This window comes from Camelus dromedarius, chromosome 10 (assembly GCF_036321535.1).
Source record: "Camelus dromedarius isolate mCamDro1 chromosome 10, mCamDro1.pat, whole genome shotgun sequence".
NCBI lineage: Eukaryota > Metazoa > Chordata > Mammalia > Artiodactyla > Camelidae > Camelus > Camelus dromedarius.
In genome coordinates, this window is record NC_087445.1 from 35083001 (window position 1) to 35108060 (window position 25060).

Here is a 25060-nt window from a genome sequence, read left to right on the forward strand (position 1 = left end):
TCGCAGCGCCCAGCCTCCAGTTTCAGCGCTGGCAGAAGATAACAATTCTCAGCTCGCCTTTCCAGGGTTATTTTTGTCTGGGGCTGTTCGCTGATGGCAAAAGGTTTCAGCCCCCTCCCAACTCCCTCCGCTATCCTTGTTCAAAAGAGAAACTGGTCCTTGTAAACCGCTCACTCCCAGGGAGGCCTGGAGGCAGGGCTGCGGGTGGGAGGGGAGAGGGGCTGCGGGTGCGGGAGAGGACCCCAAATCCTGCTCAAGCTCTCACCACCGCCAGGCTGTTTTCTAGCGGAGGTTGTGCCCGGGGGAGACAGGATCACGGGGGAAGGCTCGGGCCAGGCTCTAGAGGAGGCGACCCCGGAGTCGAGGTAGCTGGCACTGGGAAGGGGTTTCCGGGACGCCCCCAAAGTGAGTTCAGCTGGGAGAAGAAACTGCGGGCACCTCGGGCGCTCCAAGCGGAGAGGAAGTTGGGCGGGAGCAAACTTTCTTGGAAGGTTGAGACCAAACTCTGAGGGGGCAGCGAGGGGCCGCGTGCAGAGGGAGGAGTTGTCAGTGCGGCGGGAGGGCGCGGGGCGCACGGCGCGGGCGGGCCGCGGAGGGGCCTGGGCGCAAGGCGGAGCCCGGGCGCGCCGCCAGGCTAGTGGGGGGCCCCGGCGGGCCGCAGATTCCCTCTGGCTCCCGGAGCCGCGGCAGGACCGGCCAGGAGGCGCCATGGAGGGGAGCCCCATCCCGGTGCTGACGGTGCCCACGGCGCCCTATGAGGACCAGCGGCCGGCCGGCGGCGGGGGGCTGAGGAGGCCCACCGGCCTTTTCGAGGGCCAGCGCAACTACCTGCCCAACTTCATCCAGAGCGTTCTGTCGTCCATAGACCTGCGCGACCGCCAGGGCTGCACCATGGTGGTGGGCAGCGACGGCAGGTACTTCAGCAGGACGGCCACGGAAATCGTGGTGCAGATGGCTGCGGCCAACGGGGTGAGTGACCCGGCCGCCCCTCGCGACCCGCGGCGCCGCCGCCTGCCCCCTCCACCAGCCCGGCCCTGGCCGAGCCCCGACTCCCACCACGCACGCTCCCGGGATCGCCGCTCCCCCAGGTCCCCTCCGCCCGCGTCCCGCCAGCGCCGCTCCCCACAGCCTTCCCGGCACACCCGGGACACTCGGGCTGTGTCGCATCTGCCGCTCAGAAAGGCCTTAAGGGTTCCTCGCCCTTCGATTCCCGTCGGGTATCCCCTACCTGCCACATCGCCCTGAACTCTCCCCAGGACTCTACCCTTGCCTCGCACCTGCTCAGGGTTCTTTTCGACTTTCTCTTTCTCAGCCCTCGAACAGTATTTGCTCTGACAGCTTTCCCTACACTCGTCCCCAAACAGACTTCTTTCCTAGGATACCAGCATAGCTCCCCTCGCCACCCGTGTCCTATTTGCAATCATCTTCCACCCTAAATCTCGGCTCTGCCAAATTTAACAGTGGTTGTCTCAGAAAACTCTCTCTCTCTCTCTCTCCCTTCCTCTCCTCCTCCCCTCTCCCCTCTCTCCCTCTCTCTCTCTCTCCAATGTTGATCCCTGACATATTTGGCAAGCCTGGACCCTGAAGGTATTTAATATCATTGGTTCGTTAACCCTGTGCAGTTATTTCATGATTGACTTGATTAGGGAAGAGATGGGGCGGAGATCCATTTGAAAATATACAGCCTGGGCTCTCAGTTCCCGGGAGGCACATCTCTAAATGTTCAGAAATGAGATTTGCAATGCCTTTCTTAAAGCAATTCCCAACTTCTTTTCAAGATGCCCTTTGGCAGTTGACAGCATTTCATGCCTCTTCTCCCTTGCAGTTTTCATTCTCATTTTCTTTCCCTTCTCCCACGACCTCTGCAGTCTTCTTTTACAGTCTGAAAACTCAGACCTTGGGTTTTTCTCCTTCTCCCTCCTTTCTCCTTATCGTACAACGCATCTTTTGGTATATCCCTATACCCTGATTTCCTCCTTTCCAAAGCCAAAAGCATCTCTAGAGGGATACCTAACTTCAAGAGTCCTTGAGTTCTCTGTGGAAAACGTTGTCTAAAAAAAGAATTTCTGCCTTGTTAACGCATCAGATCCACACACATAGAACTTTTCTTTAAGTGAAACCTCTGCAGATGTATAAATGAGTGTGACCCTTTGAAAAAGTGAAACTAAACAATTATCTGGCTTTTGAATTCCCTCCCTTCTTTCCAACTCTCTTTTTTATTTTCTCATTTCTTGCTTTAAAAAAAAAGTTTTGAGGTTGTCCATGCTTCACATTTGTTTACTGTAATTTCCCCTTCTCAGTGTTTCAGGGATGGGGAAAGTTGTTTTTTGTTTTTTGTTTTTTTTCAAATAACCAAAGAGCAGTTGGGAGAAGCAGGGCCTGGCTGGAGGTGGGGATGAGTCGGGTGGTAGAAGTGTGATCTCCATCCCCAGCAGATGATGCTGCTGGAGATACCAGACTTGTATTTCTCTCTGGCTCCTCACTTGGGATTGGTGAAAGTTGGCTTGAATCAGGGATTTGGAGAGAGGCTGACAAATGGTCTTTTACTCTTGTCTGACAAAGCTGTTCCGGGGAAATGATGGAGAATAAGGAGACTTGGGAGAGCTGTAGCCACTGTCACACTCCTTCCTGGGCCAGTTTTCCCAAGGAGTGAGAGAAACATAGCCTCTACCATATTTATTGCAGCTCAGGATGTTTTTGAAGCTACAGTTGTTGATTTGCTTGGGCAAATTATTAATATGCTTTATTATTTCTTGGCACACTTTACCCTAAAGACTCTTCAACCTCTTAGTTCAATAGGTCTTTTCTGATAGACACATTTTAGTAACTTTAAGAGTGGTGCTTATTTTAGGAGATAGTTAGCGTATGTTAATATGTGCTTCAAACAGAATCCAATTTAATCTAGCAGTTACTGTGAAGGATGGGATGGCAAAGTCCACATAAAAGCCTCAGCTCTTAAATAATCTGAAAATATTAGTTCTAAGATGAATGGGCACCAGGGAAAGGGATGGTCAACTTTTATGAAAATTCTAAACAGCCATTTTTCAGCAATCTTTTCCTCATTTTGTTCACCTTCTTAGGAGCTTTTGCTAAAGCAAAGTGGATAATCAGAAGGCTGGCTTGAGGAGAAAGGTGCTTTAAAGGGACCACTGTAAACATGGTTGGTCTCTCATGATTGCAGATTGATGGGGATGCACTTGCCTCCTGACCTGGCCTGCTGATATGCTCATGAGTGGGGAACTTTGATTCGAAATGCTTTGGCCTTTTTTGATTTCCCATTGGATATTCATTAACAGGCTAGAAAAATAGTAGAAAATAGAATTTATTCTCTTTGAACTGACTTGAATCTAACTGGGTAGGGTGCATTCTTTCTCTCTGAAAAATCTTGCTTTGAATTGATTTTTCTGTAAAAAACTGTAGTTGCTGTTTGATTATCTAATTGCTGGAGAAGAACAGAAGCTTGGAATTTCTAAAATGATAAAGTACACTATTAATGTTTTAATATCTCATAAAGTTGAAATAGATTCTCAAATATCTGTACAATTTGGGAATTTAAATTTTTTTATTTAAGTTATTATAAAGTTATGGAATTTTCAAGCTTTCAGAAAAGTGGAGAGAATAGATCCATATGCTCATACCCTAGATTGTTGACATTTTTCTATATCTGTTTTATCTTTATGAGAGCTAAAATATTTTAAAGCACTTTAAAGAAAATGTGATTTTACCCCTAAATTCTTCAGTGTGGGTCTCTTAAAAAAAAAAAAAAAAGGACCATTTTCCTTGATAATTACAATAACATTATCATTCCAAGCAAAATAAAAAATGACTTCTTTGTATCATTTATTGATACAGTCCACACTCAGATTTCCTCAGTTATTGTGAAATGTCTTTTCTGGCTGATTTGTTCAAACTAGTTTCTTCTGATGAAGGAACACATATTACATTTGTCTTAAGTCTCTTTTAACCTAGAAAGTACTTCCCTCTTTATTCTTATTTTGTTAGTGATATTGATCTGTTGAGGAGACTAGTTTGGTTGATTGTCCTGTAGAATGTCTCTTGCACCCCTTTCTGGAATTTTCTGATTACTTTTATGGTGTCATTAAACTTTTCACTCTATTCCCCATTTGTGTGTGTACTAGAAGTAAGTTCTAAAGGCTTAATTAGATTCAGGTTCTTTTTTTTTTTTTTTTTTTTTTACAAGATTATTTCATAGGTGATGGTGTAGATGGTGTATTTTCAGTTGCTTAATACAAGGAAACATAATCTCTGGTTGTTCCACCCTTTGTGATGCTGAGATGATTATACAGATATGCTGGTATCGTCCATTATTTTTCCCTTTGGGATTACCTAGTAGCCTGTGCAGCAAGCTTTGTATCATGTGAATAGTCAGTTCCTTTTCAACCTTTATTCAATTATTTTAGCATTTAGCATTAATATGATACTGGCTTGAGCTGATTATTTCATCAGTGGTTTCAAAATAGTGATTTTCAAATTCTCTAATTCCATCTACATGGTTTAGCTGAAATTTTTCTATAAACTGGGCATTTTCCTCACTGCTGAGCTATTTGATTATCCTGTAATATCTTCTGGAAAGGCAGGATATATGTTTCTTTCTTTCTTTTTTTTTAGTTACCAATTTTCAGAGTAAGGATTTGGAGAAATAGCCACCTCCATTGGCGACACATGAATTCTGTTTTGTTTTGCTGTCACTCTTTTGAATATCACTATGGACTCTTGTATTTTTCTATAATCAATTTGAATAGATAAGTGAATAATGAAAGGTACTTTTTAAACCTGTTTTTGTGGTTTTTATGTGACTATGTGAATTTGTCTAAAAGATCCCCAGAAGTATTTCATCACTCTTTGAAGATTCGAACTATATCATGCTAAAGAGCAGAAGAAAAGTAACTACTAAGTACAAAGAATAAATAGTGCTATTTAAATGAATTGTGATTAAAATTAGTTTGTAACTAATTGATTTTTTTTATCCTATTTCTATTTCCATCTGCTTTAGATCCTCCTCAGGGGTTTAGATCCTCTATCTATCAATTTATTCTAATGTCTTAAAGAGTTGAAGAGCTAAATGCATCATAATGTCTGCAAGAATGCCTTTGCCCTTCTCTGGGTGGATCCGTCTGTGGCCAATGGCATCCCTCTTTCTTTCTCTTCTTTGTTATAATCTTTTTTAGTCCTAAACTACCTTTAATATTGGACAGATGATAGCACTGTGTCTGCCTCAATATGTTGCTGAGTTTTTCTAAAGTCATCTTTCTCTGAATGATGACATTTATCAACACTGTCTAACAGAACTTACTATGATGATGGAAATGTTCTGTAATCTGCACTGTCCTAGCCAACAAAGACGCATGACTGTTGAATACTTGAAATAGTAGCTGATGCTGTTGGAGAACTGAATTTTACATTTTATTTCATTTCAGTTAATTAGAATTTAAACTGAAATAGCTGCAAGTGACTGCTACCGTACTTGACAGCACAGTTCTATCACAGCCCAGTTTTATAACAGCATTTAAAATGTGTGTAGTTTTTTTTTTTAATAGAGCCAGACAACCCAAAGCAACTACAGCTTAAATAAAAGTAGGTCACCAAATACTACAAATACCTAATTGGCAAACCCAAACCAGATTTCTTCATGTGATAACCACACTCTCTTTTGACGTTAGCCCAGGAGGCGACGAGGTGTGGTAGGAAAAGCATTGTATCAGCAACTGGAAGGCTTGCCTTCTTTTCCTCCCTTTGCCATACAAGCTGCAGTGCAAATGCTTTGGCCTCTTGAAATACATAGAAACCACTTACTTTACCATCTATAAATTGGGGATGACAGCATCACTGAATTATCTTGAGAATCTAATGAAACACTATTTACGAAAGCATTTTGTAACGTCCACAGCATTAAGAAATGCGAAGAGTATTATTATGGTCACTTGAATACAGCTCAGATAATAATGATTTGACTGTGTGTATGGACTAAAACAAGTTAGAACTCTGTTACGAGTTTTAGCCAAGAGAAAATCCGTTTGTAGGCTAGCCATGCATTGTGCTGGCCATATGACAGTCAGCATTAATGATAATAATATTGGCATACAGTGCAGCTTACAGAACTCAAGATTTTCTCAATGCATCGCCAAATCTTTTAGAAGGAGAAAATGAAGTGAAATGACCTGAGGAGAGCTGGGTCAGCAAGGGGCTCAGGCGGGCCCTCTGGAGAGATGCTAGCACAGATTGTATTTGATCCCAACAGGTCACGAAGAGGTGTTTGCTCCAAAGAATGAGAATATACTCACCTTGGCATTTACAAGAACTATCTGGGGAACAAATTTTGGTTTGGTCCCAAAGACGGGGAACATATATTTAGAAGAGAAGCAGAGCAGCATATGGTGGCAGGTGGGAAGCAGGAAAGAAGAAAGAAGCAAGACAGGGAAATATGTGCTTCAACACGTAAGGCTTCTCTCCTGAAGTGGATCTGGAAATCTGGGTGTGGCTGGCTCCAGATCCTGTCTCTAAAAAGAAAAAAGACCCAGGTGGTGATAGCTCTGTATTTACTACTGGTGTTCACTACAGAGTAGGTGAGTGGGATGGGCTGCTATGGCCCAGACATTAGAAAGGACTGGTTTTTATTGCATTAGAAAAACCCAAAAGAGCCTTCCATAGCTTTGTTCTGTCTTTTTTTTTTTTTGTATGAAAAGAAAATGTTTTATTATATAACAAGAGTTAAAGTTTGTAAAAATCTGTATCAGAAAAACTGAATGCCATTCTAGGCACAATGAGGAAGCTTCTCTTCCAAATCCTCATCCCTGGACTGTGGAAATGGGAAATCTATCACGTGAGCAACAGCAAATTTTAGGGAGCCCTTGGTTCCATCCATTTCCCTGTATGGATCAGTTCATTCTTGACTCCTTTAGCCTCAAGTCTTCATTCACATTTTTATGGGGAAGTAAAAGGAGTGGGAGAGGCTCTAAGAACAGCTGGGTCCTCCCAGTTGCTGGGGGTGGGTTATTTTAAGCTTTGTTTAATGTGTCCAGAGACCCAGATGGCTTTTTTTTTTAACTAAGCTGCTTTATTAAATCTTGTGATAAAGCATAATGATGTTTATTGAGAAGACAGATACACATCAGCAACATTATATTTGAAACTTAGCCTAAGAATCTTCTATAAAACATCTGTTCTCTTTGAGCTCTTAGTGAACTTTGGAAGTTTGCTAGTTTCTGTACAGCCTTGAGAAATAGGAGTTGGAACCTATTTTGGGGGAGTCTAAGCAGAGGTATTGGCTTCACCAACCTTAACCTTCATTTTCTGGGTCCTGGCCACCCTTCTGTTAGACAACCGTGACATGAACAAACACTGTAATAAGATTTGAATAGGATTATTTGGGTATGATAGGCAGCAAAAAAAAAAAGTCTAAATTTCCCAGGGATTTTAAAATTGAAGGTAAAAATCTTGAGCTGCAATGTCCTTTGTTAGCCTACAGCCTTGACAGTTAATTGCAAACACTCAAGATTTGGCCAATATGCCTTTACTGTTTATACTTGCGTAGCCAAAGGGAAAGTTTTAGTTTCTTTCATCTGACTTGATTCTCATTAATTATGAATAGGAGGATGTCTAGGATATATACAAGACTTGTTAAAAAATCCACATTTTCTGAGTCTTTAAATATCTTTCATCTCCTACATTGTTAGTGACGTCAGATTTGGAGTAATGCCTTTATTTGTATGAAGAGAAAATTTTCAGGAACATTCAATCCCCAAAGAAATTCTTTTTCTTGGCATAAGGTCACAGAAAATTCTTTCCCATTCCACATCTCTACTAATAGGTGTTTTGTAAAAATAGAATAATCACTGCCTTTCTATTGTTTTCCTCTAATAAGAGTCTGGTATTGTAGCTAGGGGTATCTAGTTTTGTATTTAGGGATTTATAATAAAAAGAGAAAAGAATTTGAAATTCGAGGACCAAAGTTTATTCTGCTTGACCAAAGACCCCACAAAATACTGGGAGGAGAGTTTTAAAACAAATGGTGACTATCTATAATATATGAGAAGCTTTTCCAAATCAATAAGAAAATTCATACAATTTAGAAGAAATACTGTCAACAGCAACCACAAGTGCATGAAAAGGTGATCAACCTAATTAATAACCAAAGAAATACAAAAACAATTCATTAATTTGAAAAAAACAGAAAATACTTAGAGCTGGTGTAGATGTTGTAAAGTTGTCATGTTTGTACACTGTTGGTGGAAGTTAAACCAATACAAGTTTTTGGTCGGCCAATTTGACAGTATGTATCTAAATTAACAGAATACTTGTCCAATAAACCAGGAATCCCTTAATCTAAGAATCTGTCCTGTAAATTTTCTCTTGCAAATGCGGAAAAGTTTACCAGTATGTACAAGAATACCCACTGCAGCATTTTGCCGAAGAAAAACTTGGAAACAATTTATATGTTCAACAGTACAGAACAGGTACATAATTTATGAGACAACCATACCAGGAATGCATTAATATCCATAAACAAAGGAGGTGGATCTATATGTGACATGAGAAAGGTGTGGATGATAGTTTGTTAAGTGGAACAAAGCCATTAGTAGAGGATCATGTGTAGCACGATCCCACTTTTGTGAATATAACATAGACATAGAAAATAGGGCCGGAAGAACATACTCCAGACAGTTAACAGTGAATGTATCTGCAGTATGTGAGTGGGTGTGGTGGGGGGAGCAGAATCCTTTCCTTTTCTACTTCATATACTTCTCTTTATTAAGTAATCACACACATATGTATGCATTGCTTTCATAATTAAATACGTCACTAAAGAGTAGGGAAGGAAAAGGAGAAGCTCTGAATTTGAATAATGGCACTACCATTTGCAGCTTTGTGACTGTGGGGAAGTCACCTCATTTTCTGGGGTTTGTTTCCTCATTTATAAAAATCGGGAAAGTTCTAATACTTGCTTCCCACATCATCCAGGGTTTTGGGGAGGATTGAATGAAGTAATGGATTATTATCAATTATTTTATTGATTCATATAACACAATTATTATCAGACTCTTTTCCTCCGATTAAAATAAAAGAAGGACATGTGCAGATGTGCTTTTTATTCTCTGTAGCTGTACTGGTCAGAAGGGGCCAGCTGATGTGGTGCTCACAGTTGCTTTGGTGAGACCTCCTCTTGACTTTCGGCACTTCCTCCTCGCTGCTGGCTGAGGCTTGGGTGGTGGCTGCTGAAGTCGTGATCCTCTCGCCCCTCCCAGCACGCACGCGCACGCACGCACACGCACTCATTCATGTACGCATAAACACAGATGCGGACACACCCTGTCATGGTACTTGGGGTGGCAGCAGCTGCCCTGGCAAAGACTTCAACTCAACATAAAGGACTTACATTTGTATTGTCCGTGTATTATCTCCTGTTACGAATTAGCTGAGTCAATGCTATGCTTTTCAACCTGAAACCTTTCTGAGGCTCAGGCTGTGTTAAGAGCAGACCCACCCCTCCATACCCGCTCCACTGCCCCCAACCCAGGCCAGATCTTAATCTGCTCATTTCATGAGGATTTTCAAGCCTAATGGACTGGGCCATGTGAGAGATTACTGAGAGGAACAAACCAAGCAGAGGCTAAGCGTCTCCACGCTCATCTGCCGAGTGGTCTGAAAACGCACAGCTGCAAGCTCTAGCGATGCTTTAAAGTATTTTGTCAGGATGTTTGTCAGGGTGCCTGTTCCTGCAGCCCTGCTGAATGTTTGCTTCAGAGGCATACTCTTTTTTTGGACAGGATCTCCCAAATGTAAAGTGACAGATGCTAATGTGGAATATAATACAGAAGACCCAGCTTTGCTGTCATAAATAACAGTAAATTGTTTAATCTTGCTGAGTTGTAAATCTATGATTGCCAGAAGTCTTTAGTTCACTGGAACATAGTCTAAGGGGTGGGGACACTTAGCAAATGGGCAGTAATTATCTCCCAACCAGATAGATGCTGGTCTGATGGAGTTTATTTAAAGATCCACATAAATGTATTTTAATTGATTGTGACGACTACTCAGAGAAAAACACACAGCTATACAGAAAGACTGAGATTTTTCTGGGAAAAAATACACACACACACACACACACACATATTATTTTCTGTCTACCTATAAAATTACCAGATGGAAAGTGTTCTGAAGCATTTAGATACTTTATCAAGTAGCATATGTGTATGCACATGTGCACAGGACACCCCCTCCCCAGAGATACATCTTCTTCTCTGGATATATTCAAGAAGACAGTAGATCAGAGTCCCAGATGTCAGAAATCTTCGAAGACAGCATAGAGTTGAAGGAGGTAACTAAATGTTCCCAAATGACCTATGTTTCTACGATAACAAATAGAACTTGTGCTGGAGTCAGATGGACCGATAGTAAGGAGTGTAAATAGTGTAAACTCTGCTGTTCCAGGCAGGAATCGCTCTTGCATGGACAGCTCTCTGCTGTGAGTTCAGCATCACAGGTAAGTCAGCAGCCCAGCCTGGGACACACCAGCGGGTGTACACGTCAGAGGCACAGATGGGGCAATGAAAGAAGATCTGGGCCAACACAAGGAAGGATACAGACGTAGTCCTGTTACTCCTCCCCGTGGGCTTCGGCAGTGTTTTAGTGAGCAGGTTTGGCGGTTAAAGAAAAAAAGAAGACATACTTTTGAAGGCATGTTACAATTAATTTTCTATTTAATTAGCAGCAAGCTACTTTCAGTTTAATTTATTACAGTGTGGGTTTAGTCCTCAAAGATTTTTTTCAGTTTCACATATAAAAACTTCAGGTAAAAGAACACTTTTATTTTGGTCAATAAACTGTGGGACATTTAAATAATGGAAGACTATACAGCCACTAAAATCATGTTGTGGGAAAATATTCAGTGACATAGAAAAATAGACTCCAGGGAGGGGCTAGATGGGTTAAGTGAAAGATGTAGGCTCCACAAAAATCCCTTTTGTGGACGTATGTGAGTATGTAAATGGAGCAGAGATGGAGAGGGAGAGACGCCAAGACACACAGACAGACAGTAGACACTGAAATGTTGGGTCATGTTTAGTTCACAGACGATTTTTCTTTTCTCCTTGCTTATGTATACTTCCTAAATGTTGTGTAAATGTAAATATATATGTGTGTGTATATATATACATATATATTTGTAATTAGAAAATAACAGATTCATTCAATTACTAAGGATTAGACATTCCCATAATTAAGAATTAAGAAATGACACCCACAAGGAAGGTGAGGGAAGTACACTGAGAGTTTATTGGGTACCAGACACTGAACTGGAGTTTGGCTATGTTACTTTCTTTCACCTTTTATCTTTTAGGAAACAAAACTTGAGATACAGAGGATTCAGGATCTTGTTCAAAGTCACATAGCCAGTATGTGGCAAGTCTGTTTTTGCATCCTTTCCCAATGAATACCAAAATCTCAGTCTCTCAGTATCTCAGATACCAAAATCTCAGTCTCTCTTTATAGCTATGTGTTTTTCTCTGATAGTCATCATAATCAATTAAAATACACGTATGTGGATGCCAGCTGGTATCCAGTTGAGTTGATCACCTCATAAAATTGCAGCAGACAGAGCCCTTTCTTGTTTCTGCAAGCCAAGTTCTACATCTTAAGGTAAACATTTCAGGATTTTCAAGCACTGAATTACCTAGTTACCAGTAGGGACATAAGTTCCAATCTCATCACCCCCATTTTGCAAAAAGGCAAGCTAGATTACCGGATCTTATCAATGAAATCTTGAGAATTGCTGGGCTGATTGAAGAACAGAACTTGGGTCAGTCTTCTAGATGCCTGTGACTTTTCTGCACCTGTTCAGATGTTAGGAATCGAATGTGAAATCCACCTTGTTTGTCTCTAATGAACTCTCATCTTTCCTTCCAGCCCCTAAGTGTGTGTGTAAAGACTTCCAGGGGAGCAGGCAGCTGAGGATGAGCTCGGGTGCTCCCATCTGGTCTCCATGTAACAAAGCGTATAACTGCACAATTATCCATGTGCAAATGGAGAAGTCCCTTGATGTTTGGATAATCACATCCATGTCTTGAGTTTGTTATTTCTCAAAATTCCACTTAGCCATCTCCTGCTTACTCATGTGCAGCACTGGTCAAGGGCTGGCACTTCTCTCTGACAGCTGGGACTGAGGGACTGAAGCCCTACCATCCATGGCAGCTTGGCTCTAGGTTTTTTTGGTTTTTGTTTTTTTTAAAATGAGAAGATGAGAAACAGGCATCTTTGTGTATATGGCTTTCCGTGCACTTCGTAAGTGGATGTGGCGGTGGCTGTGTGGTCCTTTACAGCACTCTCTCTGCCAACCATCAAGGAAGTCTCTGTTTAGGGCTCTCTTCACTCTCTCTCATTCATTTTGGGAATCAAAGGGAAATGACACAGTAAAAGGAGGATATTGTAAAATGTCATGCTTACTTTTACTTTTCTCTCCGTGGGACTCTTTTTGTTTATAACTTATTTAAAGCTAAAAGGAAATCCTAAGAGGGAAATCTTATTTAAGGGAGTTCACACATGAAAACAATCCTGCTTTCATTAGTGTTATGTTACTGGGGGAATGTCATTTGGAATCAAAATTATGCGTCCACTCTGAGATTCTAGCCTGAGGGTTTACATTGTATATCACTGCTCTCCAGGACTTTAACTTGAGCTAATTAGACACTGAACTAATATTAAATCTAATTTAGAAGAGTGGTTGGTTGTGTTCTGAAAAGTGGGGGTCATCAGAAATAAAATAATTTAAACAATTCACTGTTTATGGTAAAGAATAGACATGCTGGGAGAAAGCTGTCTGAAATAAAATATTCTCTTTTTCGGAACACTGGTCTGTGGCATAGGGAGGGGCATACTGTTTCCCTTGGCACTTGTTGTGCCCATTCATGGGGGCAGTAAACAGTGATACAGTCCAGGTGAAGTTTAAGAGTTGGTGGAAGGCCCTGGCAACTAGTTAGGGAACAGACTCAGAGCGATCACAAGTGACTGCACTGTGGGAAATGCGGGCTCCCTGCTACATCCTCCCTTCCCCAAGCACACTTGGAAGTCATGCCTGGGTGGGGACAAGTTCACGCTGGGCCTGGGTATCTGGGTATCTGGGAGAGTGTGTGCCTCACATATGTGTCTGCGGGCACTGGTGTGACAGAGTTCTCATGGTTACCTGTGGACCCTGGGATCTGTACCCATGTGCCTTCTAGGTGTGTGTGTAAGTGACAGTGGACTAAGCCCACCCGGGTTGGGGCACCTTCTGCAGGGCTGGGTGGGGTTCCCCTTCCTCTGGCCAAAGACAGGCTGGCATGGCATGGGAGCGGCAGTCCTTCCAGTATGCCTTTGGGAGGGTTGGCCAGGGAGCAGCAGAATGCCATGGCTCAGACCTCCCCAGGCTGTGGTCTGGGTTCCACCCAGGAATAAAAGTCAGATGTTGCCTGCTCCGCTGCTACAGACAAAAAACTAAAGCTACTTATGTGAGTAGACCATCTTTTCCTTGCAAGGTGGCAGTCTGCAACATTGGCAGAGGGTAATTTTCCTAAGACTTTTTCAGAGAGTGAAGTGGTGGTTTAGGGATAATCCGTGATCTACAAATGAATTTTAAATGTAGGGGATAGGGGAGGGCATTTGGTGGAGGCAAGAGCGTGATGTATATTATGTTGAATTTCAGAGTTTCCCTTTATACAATCTCATCTAAAGTGAATTTTCATGACCCTGTGCCCTTTCAGCTTTGCAAATGAAGTCGTGAAGCCTCAGAGAAGTGATGTGATTTGCCTTAGGTCGGGGTGGAGCCAAGACTCACATCTTGATCTTTTAACTTCAAGTTGGGTAATTTTTCTTTATACAGCAGGGCTTCCATAGCTTTTCTGACCACATTTGCTTTAGGTTAATTGGGAGAGGGAGAGTTCACAGAAGAGGAGAAAACAGACATACCAAGAAGGTGATGTGAACACAGAGGTGGAGTTTGGAATGAGGGTCAGTCTCTGCTGTGGGCAGATGGGGCTCTCCGCAGTGGCTGTAGGCAGATCAGCCTTGGTAAGTGGAGGTCCATGCGTGACCTCCCTCCCTGCCACCATGGCCGCTTTATTCACGAGCCCATTGGACAATGACAGGAGTGGCTCAGGGAAGTGGCTGACATATACACTTGTTAATAAAATCCTCCTCTGCTGAGGTCACCTTTTGGTGAGCATTCACATGGGACACAAACGTCTTCACGATTTTCCACCGCTTACCTTCAAAGCCTCATCTGTCACTCTCCTGCATTTTTTGCAGTACTTGTCGCCTCTCAGAAGTCCCTCAACTGGAGTTATGTGTAGTGTCCAGAACTACCTCACTTTACGGGTATTAGTGGCTTAACGAGCAGGTCCACCCAGGTAAAACTTCCAGATAACTAGAATTTAATCTTATGTTAATCCTCCAATTATAACTAAAATGTTTCAGGTTGAAATTTTATTCAAATATATTTTCTCACTTTTAACCTTTTCCAAAAAGTTCAAATTTAATAAGACAAAATGTATCTATAATCTCTCTTATTTAACAAATAAACTGTACATATTGATTTCCCTGTTTTTCTAAGTGCTAGCCCCAAAGTGTACGTGGTTGTACATTGTTATGATAGCATAAAAGTTGTTTAGATTTCAGCATTGTTGACTTAGCATTAAAGCTTTGACTATGTTCCCTTTCTACTACTAAAGAAAATGCAGGTTGTTTTAGCAAATAAACCTGAAATGTAGGCAATGTTTATTGCCTTAAAAACAATAGAAAGTGATTTCTCACTCACATAATAGTACAATGTGGGTGTTGCTGGGGGGAAAGACCCTTGTCCATCCGGTGAGACAGGGACCCAGGTTCCTTCCGTCTTGTGGCTCTGGCATCTCCTAGCACCATGTGGTTGCTTGTATTGAGTCTGTGGAAGGGTAAATAAGCAGCGAGGGGAAGGCCTATCTGCTTCTTAACATCCTTCGCTTGGAAGGAACACGTTACTTGTGTTTTCATTCTCACACTAGTTTATTACTCATTGTGAAAACTGGTCGCATGACCACAGCTAGGAGCAAAAGTGGTCTAGAAAATGTAGCCCTGGCTGGGCAGCTGGTCCTCAGCAAGAACTCTGCCCTGTAGAAGGAGGCCATAGCTTTCTGTGGACCAAGTCTGCTACAGCTCTACCAAATTCATAATTGTCCTTTTAGATGACTGAGGAATATTCTATAAGTTGATACATCATACTTTATTTCATAGGTTTTTCATTGTTAGACATTTATAAAGATTGTTTTAAATGTTTCACCTCTAATGAATACAGCTGTAGGAAGTGTCAACACATGCACAGCTTTTTCCTCTTTGAAGATTATTTCTTTAAGAATAATTCTGAAAAATGGGAGAGAGGGAAACTTATGAACAAATGTTACAAATATGTTTCAGATTCTTGAATCTACAGACTTACTCCTTGAGGGTAATGACTAATTTGTATCCACTGCTATATCTGCAGGATCTTCTGCATTGCCTGTTTCATGATAGTACTGGATAAAATGAGTTGGATTACTAAATAAATTTTATTTATTTTATTTTAAAAAATTTTTATTGAAGTGTAGTTGATTTACAATGTTGTGTTAGTTTTTCAGGTGTACAGCAAAGGAATTCAGTTACATCAGATCGATCTGTCTATCTATCTATCTATTTACCTATCTATATCTATATATATCACATTCTTTTCCATTATAGGTTATTACAAGATATTGAATATAGTTCCCTGTGCTATACAGTAGGTCCTTGTTGTTTATTTTGTTTATAGTCTTGTGTATCTGTTAATTCCAAACTCCTAATTTACCCCTCCACCCGTTTCTTTCCCCTTTGGTAATTATAAGTTTGTTTTCTGTGGAATGATTACATAAATTTTAACAAAATCATGTGGAACATGACTTATCATGGCCCTGGATAATGATATGAGTGTAATTATTGTCCTATGTCTTTTCCATCTTGATAAATGGTACTACCACCCATAAAGTTATTATAGCTAGAAGCTGAGGGTTGACTACTTTCTTCACTGCCCCAGTTTGAGTTATTTACTTTTCTGTGTAAGAAATATGACAAAACTTAGTAGCTTAAAATAACAACAAGTATTTATTATTACTCACAGTTTCTGTAGGATAGGAGGTGGGTTATTCTGACTTGGTCACAGTTGCATATTTGGTGGTGGCTTTGTCACATGAGAGCTTAAAGGGCTGGAGGATCCAGTGCAAGATGGCTCACCCACACTGCTGGCAAGGGGGTGCTGGCTTTTGGTGGGAAGCCTCAGTTTCTCTCTATACAGGTGGTTACACAGGCTCTTTGAGTATCCTTGTGAAATGGTGGCTGGTATCCCCCAGAATGAACAGTCCAAGAGTGCAAGGCAGAAGCAGAAAAGCCGTTTATGGCCTCACCTTGAAAGTCACACCAACACTTCTGTAATGTTCTACTAGTCATCCAGATCTGCCTTATTTAGTGTGGGAGAGGGCTGCACTGAGGCATGAATGCCAGAGGGCAGGGTTCATGAGGGCCATCTTGGAGGCTGGCTACCACAGCATCTCTCTTCCAGTTTATTTGACCCACATGTCCTGTTCATTCTCCTTCCAAACATATATTCACCTATAATCACTTCTCTTCATTTCTCCTGCCTCTAGTCTAGTCCAGGTCACTCTAGTCCACACTCAGCTCTGCTGTGACAGCCTTTCATCTGATCTTCTTCCTTCTGTTCTTGTCACTCTCTAAGGCATTTTCACATAGCAGCCACTCATTCATCATTCATTCATTTTTTCCAATTAATTAATTCAACATACATTCACTGGGTGCTTACTATATGCTAGGTTTGTTCTAGATTCTCAGAGTATAGCAGTGAAAAAAAGCCCCTAGAGCTTATATATATTGGGGGAAATAAATAAACAAATAAAATGGAAAATATTAGGGGGTAATATGTGTAATACAGAAGACTAAGCAGAGTAAAGGAAACAGAGGACAGTAGGGAAATTAGGGACTTACAGGTGCTTCTGCACTACATGGAGCTGTCAAGGGTGCCAGCTTTGATTAGTTGACATTGAAACAGCATCCCAAGGACAGGAGAGGGCAGGCTTTTGAATACTTGGGTAAGGGTGCTGTAAGCAGAGGAAATAGCAAATGCAAAAGTCCTAAGCATGCTTGATGTATGTGAGGAGCAGCAGACCAGCCAGTGTGGCTGCAGCAGAGGGAGGGAGGGGAGTGGAGAATGGCAGGTGATGGGGGTCAGATCGTGTAGGGCCTGGTAGACTGTGCAGACTTTGGCTTTACCTTGGGTTGATGAGGGGAAAGGAAAGTCATTGGAATGTTTTGCTGATATGATATGACTTGCTTTTTAGTAAGATCAGTTGGATTGCTCAGTTCATGATCTTTAAAAATGTAACTTATATCAGGTCACTTCCACTGCTTAAAACCCTTCCATGTATTCCCATTTTTACTTAGAATAATATCCATGTTCCCTTAGCTATTATTACTATAATTATTATTGTTATTATTAACACTGATGCCCCATTATTCTCTAGCACAGAACCCTGCTGATTTCACTGATTTTTTCCAATATATATCAAACTGGTAATTACTACTGCTACTATTATTATTAGGCTTATTTGTTAATAGTTTGCCTCATCCACTTGAAAACATGTACTCTGGGAATGTTGCGGTATGTGTGGGTCTCTCCATGCTAAGTGATCCCAAGACTGCTTGGTTTGGGGAGCTCTGGTGTTTGCTCTTAAAATTTTTTTTTCCCTGTATCTTTCCTCATTGTCACATTTGGTCAGTGACCCACTTCTAGCAATTCTGTTGTTGGTTGACTTTGCTGTTGAGCTGAACACAAGAGCTTGCCTTGGCTTCTGGGCTACATCAGTACTTCTCAAACTTTAATGGACTAATGAATTATCTGGAAGGAGGGGTGGGGATCTTGTTAAGGTACTGATTCTTATTCAGTAGGTGTGGGGTGGGCCTTGAGGTTTTGTATTTCTTGCAAACTTGAAGTTGATGGTCCTTTGAGTAATGAGGGGGTTTGATTACCAAGCTTGGCTGAATGTTGGAGTCACCTGACAAGCTTTAAAAACTGTGAATGTCAGGATCCCACCCCAAGATTCCAACATAATTAGTCTGGAATGCAGTCAGTATTGAGAATTTTCTAGGCTTCATTAATGATGCTAATTTGTAGCAACATTTGAGAACCACCAGATTGGAAGATGTTGGGTCTTATTTTAGGTTATTTTGGGAGGAGGTAATTAGGTTTATTTATTTATTGAGGGGAGGTACTGGAGGTTGAACCCAGGACCTGATGCATGCTAGGCATGCACTCTACCACTGAGCCATACCCTCCCCACCTCGGGCCCTATTTTAAAACAAAGCATGTGGAGTAATGCTCTGCAGGGTTGTGCTGCTTTCTTTTTTTTAAAAGCGTCGGTTTTGTAGCTATAGGGAGTCTGGCCACACTGATGGATGACCTCCAGATCTCTGCCTAGCATGGCTGGATTTCTCCAATGTCCCCAGCACATGCTGTCTCATGGTGGCCGAAATAAAATTCCTGCCTTTGGGAGAGTGGGCCTTCTGAGTACAGTTAAAATACACTTGCTGACAATGAGGCTGGAGCAGATCAGGTCCCCTACTGTGTGAGCTTGTGATAAGGTGGAGAAGGAAGGTGAAGCAGAGAAGTGCTGTTTTTTCTTATAATTTCCAGCATGTACACATCCAGTTTCTGAACCAGTAACAAACTAAGAACTTCTTGTGTGACTCCAATGAAACCTTTGGTCATCAGCAACAGGTGTTTCAGACTACTGAATATCAGTGAGGCAGATCCCATTTATAGGTTAATGACTGACTGCTAGGTGTGGAAGTCCCAAATGGTCTTGGAGACATTGGGCAGGAAACACAACGTCAGAGCTACACCCCCGTCCCCCTCCCAAACCCCCAACATAAAGCTCACCCAGTTCTTCTTCTTTTCTTTTTTAACATTTTTTTATTGAGTTATAGTCATTTTACAATGTTGTGTCAAATTCCAGTGTAGAGCACAATTTTTCATTTATACATGAACATACATATATTCATTGTCACATTTTTTTTTGCTGTGAGCTACCACAAGATCTTGTATATATTTCCCTGTGCTATACAGTATAATCTTGTTTATCTATTCTACATTTTGAACTCCCAGTCTGTCCCTTCCCACCCTCTTCCCCCTTGGCAACCACAAGTTTGTATTCTGTGTCTATGAGTCTGTTTCTGTTTTGTATTTATGTTCTTTCTTTTTTTTTTTTTAGATTCCACATATGAGCGATCGCATATGGTATTTTTCTTTCTCTTTCTGGCTTACTTCACTTAGAATGACATTCTCCAGGGACATCCAAGTTGCTGCAAATGGCATTATGTTGTCATTTTTAAGGCTGAATAGTATTCCATTGTATAAAAATACCACATCTTCTTTATCCAGTCATCTGTTGATGGACATTTAGGCTGTTTCCATGTCTTGGCTATTGTAAATAGTGCTGCTATGAACATTGGGGTGCAAGTGTATTTTTGAAGTAGGGTTCCTTCTGGATATATGCCCAGGAGCGGGATCACTCAGTTCTTTTTGCCAAGTGATTCTAGTGCTTGATAACAGAGCCTGGGACACTTTCTCATGAAATGCACTTCAATCCCATGTAATTGAATTGATTTCTTTTTTCCCCTGGCTAATCTAGATTGGTCGACTGATTATTGGACAGAATGGCATCTTGTCGACACCTGCTGTTTCCTGCATTATCAGAAAGATCAAAGCCACTGGTGGAATCATCCTAACAGCCAGCCACTGCCCTGGAGGACCTGGGGGAGAGTTTGGAGTGAAGTTTAATGTTGCCAATGGAGGTATGCGGTTCAGAATATGCCTTAATCATCATGAACTCTTTTCTCTTATATTGTGATAGTCTTACAGTGACCCTCTGATGCTAGACAAGCAAGGCAGAGAGGAAATGGTTCAGAAAAATCTAGTAAGATGCCTGTATTAGTCAGTGTTCTCCAATGAAGCAGAACCAACAGAATGTATTGATGGTCCCCAACTTATGATGGTACAATTCAGAGATTTTTTTGAATTTACGACATTGTGAAAGCAATATGCATTCAGCAGAAATCATACTTTGCTCAAATTTAAAATTTTGATCTTTTCCCAGGCTAGAGGCATGTGGTATGGTTCTCTCTCGTGGTGCTGGGCAGTGGCGGAGAGTGCAGCTCCCAGCCAGTCACGAGGGTGAACAACCGATACACTTAACAGTCACTCGGTACCTATATGACCAGTCTGTTTTCCATTTTAGTACAGTATTCGATAAATTGCATGAGTTATTCAACACTTTACTATTAAATAGGCATCGTGTTGGATGATTATGCACAACTGTAGGTTAATACAGGTGCTATGAGCTCTCTTAAGGTAAGCTGGGCTAAGCTATGATGTTAAGTGTATTAAATGCGTTTTTGACTTAACAGTATTTTCAACTTACAATGGGTGTATTGGGTATAACTCCATCATAAGTTGAGGAAGCTCTGGAAGGATATTTATTATAAGGAATTGGCTCATGGGATTATGGAGGTTGAGAAGTTCAAAGATCTGTGGTTGGCAAGCTGGAGACCCAGGAGAGCCGATGTTATAGCTCTGATCTGAGTGCAGAGGCCTGAGAACAGCCGAGCTGATGGTATAAGTCCCAGTCTGAGTCCAAGTCTGAAGGCAGGAGGGGACCAGTGTGTCAACGGTAGACAGCCGGAGGGAGAGTGACTTCTCCCTTTCTCTGTCTTTTTGTTCTGTCCAGGCCTTCAGTGGGTTGGTTGTGGCCCCCTCACCCTGGGGGAAGCCCTGTGCTTCACTCAGTCTACTGACTCAAATGTTAATCTCATCCAAAGACACCCTTACAGACACACCCAGAATAATGTTGAACCGAACATCTGGGCTCTTTGTGGTCCAAGCAAGTTGACATATAAAATTAAGCATCATGGTGCCCAAGGTGACATGACAAGAAAGTGGCATAATGGGGTCTCAAACTCATTTGGTGTCGTGGTCCCCTGCACACCTCAGCACAGTGAAATGAGTGAATGCTCATGCTGATCTGACATGGAAGGACTCTGGAGTTTAAAGTTGGGACATACCCTCAGAGTAATTTAGATCATTTTCTTCATTTTACACAGGAACAAATTAGCCCCCCTGAGAGGCTGTTTGCTCAAGGTCATGTGGCTGCTTAGGGCCAGACGGACAACTTCTTAGCATAAGTCCTGCACTCCCTCTTTCCTAGAGTGTTGACTTTCTCTCACTGACATGCTTGGAATTATTTCACTTTTTCATATATTTTTATAGAAATTTTACTGTTTAGAGGTCCTGGTGGGGCGGCATATGTGTATTAGGGGTAAATTAAAAACATTTTTGAACATATGTAAAGGTAGGAAGAATAATAAATGGATACCATGTGTCCATTATTTTGTTTTTCCATTTTGCTTATCTTTTTTGTCCTGAAGAATTTTAAGGTGAATTACAGCATAAAGACATTTCACACCTAAATATTTCTGAATGCATTTCTTTAAAAGAAAAACATACTCCTATATATCTACATGACCACACTAATTCTCTAATATCGTCTAAAACCTAACGCATATTAAAAAATTTCCAAGTATCTCCCAAATCTGTTTTGTTCAAACCAAGAGTCATTCCAGAACCATACATTGCATTTGGTTGTTAAGTCTCTTAAATCTCTTTTAAACTGGGACACTGAGTCTTGGTGTATACACACTGAGTCTTGGTGTATACATGGGTGGGAGCTGCATTTTAACCAACAGCAGTTACCATTATGAATTATTCCTGGCCCCAGGCAAAATAGCACATCCTGAAGGGAAGGTACATTATCTCCCCCTCCTCGCAGCCATTTTGGACATTATCCAGAGAAGGAATATTATTCAAGTTAAGTTAAAAAAAAAAAAAAAGAACCACCTTACAAAGAGCCTTGTTTTTGAAGGTGTGATTAGAGAAATCCTGCTTTACAAAAAAGCACATCTAGGACCAACATTTAGTCTTGTAGCAACTATTGAATATTTTAGGAAAACAATCTGCAATTCCGGGGATTGGGGGATGGCAGTGTGGGCGTGACAGAGCATCTGGAGGTCTGGTAGTTGTTAAGGGTGTCTGAGCTGATATCAGACTATTAGGATTCAAACCCAGCCTCCGTCAGTTACCGCTGATGTGACCTTGGTTAAGGTCACCTCTTCCAGTTTCAGTTTCCCTATTTTGAAAATGATGATACTAGTAATTCTTCCTCTACTTTTTGTGAGTGTTAAATTCCATATAAGGTGTGAAATGTGGTATATGTAAGTTTCAGTAAATGTTGCCTTGTGTCATTATGTTAACCAACGCAAGGCTTAAATGCTAGACCATAGGGTCCTTCCTGGGTTAAGAGACCAGTGAAATGAGAATGGACCGATGGCCTGGGATTAATCAAGTGATGATGGGCATCAGTATAGGAATGAGGAACAGGTTCAGCAGGGGTGCAGAGTAGGGTAAATGGAGGATTAGGAATTTAGGGGTCGAAGACACTCAAATTTGATATTTTTGAAAGAAGGATTTCAAGAGACAATAATACATATGGTATGACTGTACCAGGCATTGACTAAAATGAAGAGGTAAGTCACTGGCATGGGAGATGTGGACTGGGGAGATGCAAAGGAATACAAAGGGTGCTGGTGAACTTACAGGTTATCAGCATGGCTGGTTGAGTGGCATCCAGTCCTGCTAGAACTTTTTTTTTGTTTTACTTTTGGAAATCAGTGTGCTTTGGCATACAAACTCAGAAACTCTTAAAAAAAAAAAAAGTGATGGAAACAGCCCAAGAACATAGTGTGGTGCCTGGGAGGCAGGAGGATATTTGTGTATCATCTGGCAAGCATAAAAAATGCAAAAGCTAAATAAGACTATTTACTTTGTAAGTTTTGCAAAAGTATAAGAGATGGTAGTGAATAATGTTGAGAAGGGCTACATTTACTTCTTTGTGGTCTTCACTTTTCCTATACAAGAAAACATGAGTAAAATTCTTTCCCACCTGCTGAAATGGTGCTCTTGCTGTTCCTTTCCTCCCAGCTAACTTTACTGAGGTACAATTGCTATAGCACAAATCTGCATGTATATAATGTATGCGATTTGACAAGTTTGGTCATTCTCCCTTCTCATATGGTCAGTGAACCTTTACTGGGAGGCAGTAACAGTGCTGTGCTCTAAGGCAGCGCTGTCCAATAGAAATACATTGTGAGCAATGTATGTAATTTAAAATTTTCTAGTAGCCATGTAAAAAGAAGCAGGTGAAATAAATAATATAGTTTATGTAACTTAATGTATCCAAAATATTATCACTTCAGCAAGTTACTATAAAAATATGAATGCAATCTATTTTTCTATTAACTTTTCAAAATTTGGTGTGTGTTTTATAATTACAGCACATCTCAGTTTGACTAGTCACATTTTAGGTGCTTGACAGCCACATGTGGCTAGTGGCTATAGAACTGGACGGTGTAGCTCTAAGGATTGGGATGTAAAAGAAATCAAGAAATGATTTCTGTTCAGTAGAAAGTTATAGTTGGTAAGTGAGGTCAGTATACAAAGTTACCTAACTCTCAGTCTCTCTGTCATTTTTATTTTAGATCTTTCAATCTATTTATTTATTAGATTCCCAAAGTTGTTGCAAAAAAAAAAAAAACTTAAATGCTTTGCATTAAGATACAAAAATTAAAAAGAAAAGAAAAACTGGAGGACAACTATTGATTTCATATTCACTTCATTTAAAGCCTATCACAGCTTAATTGCTGGCTTGACCTTTCTAAGGAAGTGCATGAGGTATTTTCACTTAAACCTCACTTAGTTTTATTGGGGGGGGGGGTCACTAGAGAGTGTGACTTGCAGTTTTATTGGGGGGGGGGTCACTAGAGAGTGTGACTTGGGGAAAATAATGTACCCTGGTCAGCTTATACCTCAACTAGGCAGCAGACCTGGGAGTAGAAATCACAGTTTCTTTCTCTAGGTGCACTTGGGAAGCTGCAGTTTAAATCTGGAATCCCTCGCTTCTGTCAAATGCATATCCTGTTTGTGTCTCACATCCTGAATAAAGCTGATGACATAACCGGGTCTCCCTGGCAGGTGTGAAACTATTTTTAGGGACGACGTATCATTGCTTAGAAGTGGATTAAAACAAACAAAGCTGTAGGTTACTGGCCTACATGGAACAGGTGAGGCTGACCACATTTCCTCTGTAGTGGATGAATAAAAAATATTGAGGCTAATTGAACTGTGAAGTGTTGACCATTGTCTAGAGAACAAATGAATCTTTCTCTGGCTTGGTGGAGGAGGAGGAGGTAACGTTTCTCTGATGGACTTTTTAAGCAGATTTATTTTTAGTGGTGCGTTATTTTCAAATCTTAGGTCCTGCGCCAGATGCTGTGTCAGACAAAATCTACCAGATCAGCAAAACAATCGAGGAATACGCCATATGCCCTGATCTTCGAATTGACCTATCTCGACTAGGAAGACAAGAATTTGACCTGGAGAACAAATTCAAACCGTTCAGAGGTAATAGAGAAATTCTGTTTTGAAGAAGTCAGAATAACTCCATGCATGGGGGCGATTCTGGTTTCTTCGGGGGAGAGCGCACGCAGAAGCGATGGAATGATCAGTCTCATGAGTGGCCCTTGATAACGAGATGCAATCTGCATGTGGTGCAGACTGGAGCGAGAGCAGCCAAGATATTTAGAACTGGCAACTCTCAAAAACCACTTTCCAAACTCTATATCATTTTTGACATAGGGAACATTTCACGGCTGACTCTTTGACAGTGTTCCAAGAATAGGCGGTGAATTGCCAAAACGTGTCTTGCTTTTCTAAGCAATTATGGTGAAGATGCCGAAATATTTTAGATAACTGAGGAGAGACCAACAATGTGGTGAGGTTATTAAAATTTCCCATGGAAAGTGGGCATTTCTTTTCCAAGCCAGAACCATGCCGTTCATCTTGATTCAA

General features: G+C 41.3%; 1 protein-coding gene across 1 annotated transcript in view; it reads left to right on the plus strand.

The window, feature by feature from the left end:
* Positions 1 to 205: 205 nt before the first annotated feature.
* Positions 206 to 25060, plus strand: part of PGM5 (phosphoglucomutase 5) — a 160223-nt gene continuing 135368 nt past the window's right edge. The window contains exons 1-3 of the mRNA XM_031449819.2: positions 206 to 969; positions 19734 to 19896; positions 24467 to 24613. Coding sequence (XP_031305679.1) covers positions 709 to 969; positions 19734 to 19896; positions 24467 to 24613 — 571 coding nt within the window. The 5' untranslated portion in view covers positions 206 to 708. The remainder of the gene's footprint in view (positions 970 to 19733; positions 19897 to 24466; positions 24614 to 25060) is intronic.